Source organism: Sphaeroforma arctica (assembly GCF_001186125.1).
Source record: "Sphaeroforma arctica JP610 unplaced genomic scaffold supercont1.127, whole genome shotgun sequence".
Lineage (NCBI taxonomy): Eukaryota > Ichthyosporea > Ichthyophonida > Sphaeroforma > Sphaeroforma arctica.
In genome coordinates, this window is record NW_014040431.1 from 94802 (window position 1) to 98994 (window position 4193).

Genomic DNA, 4193 nt, shown 5'->3' on the forward strand with positions numbered 1-4193 from the left:
TCATCGTAATAACTTCGTATAGCATACATTATACGAAGTTATACGAATATATATATATATATATATATAAACACCTTTTCCCCTCACAACTGCGGATCCACCACACGTGCAGGTTGCCGCCAGACTGAGCAAATGTGCCGAGGCTCAGGCGACTCTGGATATTCAACAGCTGATGCTGTGCTACACCCTGGACTCTATCACAGCCATTGCGTTCGGCGAAAGGTTTGCTTTGCATATGTTTGTTTGTATCGCTCCTATGGTTGTCTGTGACCTACTGCCAGCCAAGGGTTTCCCTAAACCCTAAACCCTAAACCCTATTATAGCCAAGCAGAGTGATAGTACGGTTGTAATGTAGGCCAGTTCTCACTGATCTGAGCTTAGGGGCGCTATTGTTGTAAATGGCCTATCTGGTGCACACGCTGATCGCAGTGAGAAACGAATAGTTCAGTCCGGCTTGGGATACCTTGCTTTCAGTCTTTTTTAATATAGAGTTTAATTATCAGTAAATACACACTGACTGTATTTATTGTCTAAACTTTGGCTTAATGTGTACACTTGTACATGCCACGTAGTATGGTGTACATGTGTCGCACCTTTTCTTCTATACACATACACGTTGTTGTCACGAGCGTGCCTCCACTAAACACAGTCGCCATCCATCACTACGTACACATATACTTGCATATATAACTACAAGTATTAATGCATACACCAACATATACATATACAACTACATGCAATAATACGTACAGATATACATATATTCATAACTACATGTATAAATACCTACACGTATACATACATATATAACTACACTATCAATATGTAACATACATAAAAAACAACATGTATCAATGCGTACACAGACACACACGTATTCAACTACATGTACTACTACATACATGTTTTGATACATTCATAACTACAGTTTCAATACGTACATGCACTATCGCGAGAATACTAATACACAAATCAGTATCGTACCTCACGTTCATTCCGTTCCATTATACACACAGCATGGGCAGCCTGCTCACGGACACCCCCGTCGCCTTCGCAGCCTCTTTCGATCGAGCATGCAAGCTGTTGTAAGTGAAGTACTCTGACGTGACATGGACTGCATTAACCGGTGTATGGTATAATCTGAAACAAGTGCTACTGTATTATACACATACTACTGTACGATACACATACTACTGCATGTCTGTATTGTATGTACTACTGTATGATACACATACTACTGTATGTCTGTATGTACTCTTGTATGATACACATACTACTGTATGTCTGTATTTACTACTATATGGTACACATACTACTGTATGTTTGTATGTACAGCTGTATGATACACATGCTACTGTATGTCTGTATGTACTACTGTATGATACACATACTACTGTATGTCTGTATGTACTACTGTATGATATACATATGTCGGGCGTGTTTGTTAAACGCAGCCATAGGTCTGCCATGCCCCCCTGCATTGCAGCAAGGCTATGGAATGATATTTTATAGAACGCCTATGTCGATCGTGGTTAATGCGTTATGTTCAGGGTGTGATGTGTAACGTTTTGGACTATAGGTACCTATTGTAATTCACTACTGCCTTCGCCGATATGGCATGAAAGCTATCGCAAGTAACCTTACCATCAGATCATTTGTGGAGCGTGCTGTCTCTGCGTTGCCATGACAACAGCGTATGTGCAGTGGTGCGTATCAGATGAGGTGTGAATTACGCGAAAATGTCGTGTCCGCGAGCGAGCGCCTAAATACCTGCGATACGATCTCAGAAAACACTGAAACACAGATGTTCAGGCGGTCAACCACCCGATGTACTGACAATGACGTGACGCGCAATACAGTTACCATCTACTACCAGAGATAGTATCGATGTACATACGGCAGGGCTGCATACGTTCATACTCACGTACAGTTGATACTAACTTACAAACAGTTCCATACGTTCACGTTCACGTTTTCTGGATGTCTGTACTGTGTGAATACCCAGCTGGTTATGTACGATGACTAACCTCCAGTCTCCGCTTCTTCTGGCCTTTGACAGAGTGTCCGCCCGTGCCCCACTTCCGGTGTGGGTATGTTCGGTACTTGCGTCATAGCTTTCAGATATGTTTTTAGCTATTGTGGCAGCTAGATTTGGCTACTTTTAGCTCTTTTCAGCTATTTTCAGCTATTCATATCTATACATCTCTATACGCGGTGCTTTCAAAACCCATGTACCAATTGATGGTAATGCACATATTCGCAGACGCAGTCGATCATACACAAAGACAATGCGCAGGGACATAGTATCCGCCTTGACTACACACACACACACAAACATATATATATATATATATATATATATCTATGTAGTTTTAAATCTATATCCATATCTATATATATCTTCTCACTTCAGCGCACACTACATGAAGGTATAAATCAAACAAATACTGATACGTGCACCCAATACCAAACAGCTTTGGAAGGTTGCATGCTTCTTGGGCTTGCCGTGTGAAAGAGAGATAGCCGCGTGTGTAAAGGCACTCGATACGTTTGCGGGCGAGATCATAGGCCGACGGTTGGAGCGAGTGGAAACGGGCGACAACGTATGTAGATGCCGCGCGCGTGCGTGTGTGTATGTGGTGGTACATGTGTGTAGCTATTTATATATAGTATATGTGTTTATATTTGTACAGTTATAATTTTATACAGAAAAAGATCTATATATAGTATTTGTTTATATTTGTACAGTTACAACTAAACAGAATAAGATCTATATATAGTATATGTGTTTTAATTGTAGACAGAATAATATCTATATATAGTATATGTGTTTATATTTGTACAGTTAAAATTATATACAGAGTAAGATCTATATATATTTGTACAGTTATAATTATATACAGAATGAGGTACGTTTTTTGATGTGCTGAGTGAGAGAGCTTGTGTAGAGACCTATGATACTTTGGCAGGCGAGGTCTGCAGTCGACATTTGGGGTGAGTGCACAGTTGTGATATTATGCAGTATTGAAAGTTGAATTGGTATGTACATAGATTGGTAGATGGTCTTCTATATATATACAAATGTGTTTGTATTATATCCTCTTTTATCTCATTATATTCTATACATATACATATATGTTAAAAATAGATATAAGTAGATGTTCTTTTATAGTTGATTGCCAATAAAATATTTACAGATATGTTTGAATTATTTTATAGTAGATGTTCTTTCATATATCTATAGATATAATTCAAATATACTCTATATAACACAGTTGTATTTGGAATAGTGTGTCGATGTGTCGGTTGCTCTATCTATTAAGACCTAAGCATAGGGCTGATTGTGAAGCAGGAGTGTACTAGCGTGCATAATACCGAAGCAAACTTTTCCTGTCTACCATTTACTACATATGCTCCGTTCATTACCTTTAGAGTCTTTATTGCGATTTCTAGTAAATCATACTTGCTAACTCGCGTCTTCCATATACCACTTTACTCACAATTGTGACGAATTTGCGACACAGGGGGATGATCTACTGTCTCTTTTTATCAAAAACGGACACAAAGACGTCAAGTATTTACGGGATGTTCTCTTCAACTTCATGATCGCGTATGTTATGACCTGAAATTGAGTAATAACGCACATGTTGTGTATACATCTGAATAGAGGCATATCAATATCTGAGCGGCTGTAGGTATGAGGATATATGCGAGTAGGTTGTATGTACATTTTCACCAGAATATGTTGCTGGCTTTGCTTAGTGGATGTGATTTTAGATATAGGCACGAGTACGTATACGAGTATAGAGCAGGTACACTCTCACCAGGATATGCCGTTGACACTTAGTGGATGTAACTTGAGAAGATGCTTACACAAGCCCACTCCTATTGGAAATTTAGAGACTTTGTGTCTGTCCTAACTACATACAGCGCTTTGAGCTTCACAATGAATATGAACTATTTTTAAAACTACATAAAAGTGCACGTTATAGTGCTAAACAAGCACACCTCCATCACACCACAGAAAAAACCCCGCAGCGGCACAGCTGCAAACTGAAACACAGAAAGAGACATAAGTGTACATGTACACACACACACACACTCTCTCTCTCTCTATCTCACACACACACACACACACACACACACACACACACACACACACACACACACACACACACACACACACACACACA

At 39.4% G+C, this 4193-nt stretch overlaps 1 protein-coding gene across 1 annotated transcript in view; it reads left to right on the forward strand.

Annotated features, from left to right (window-relative positions):
- The window catches only part of SARC_02752 (hypothetical protein), a gene marked incomplete at both ends in the record, with an annotated part of 524 nt that extends 220 nt beyond the window's left edge, over positions 1-304 (forward strand). The window contains one exon of the mRNA XM_014303486.1: positions 113-304. Coding sequence (XP_014158961.1) covers positions 113-304 — 192 coding nt within the window. The remainder of the gene's footprint in view (positions 1-112) is intronic.
- Positions 305-4193: the final 3889 nt, after the last annotated feature.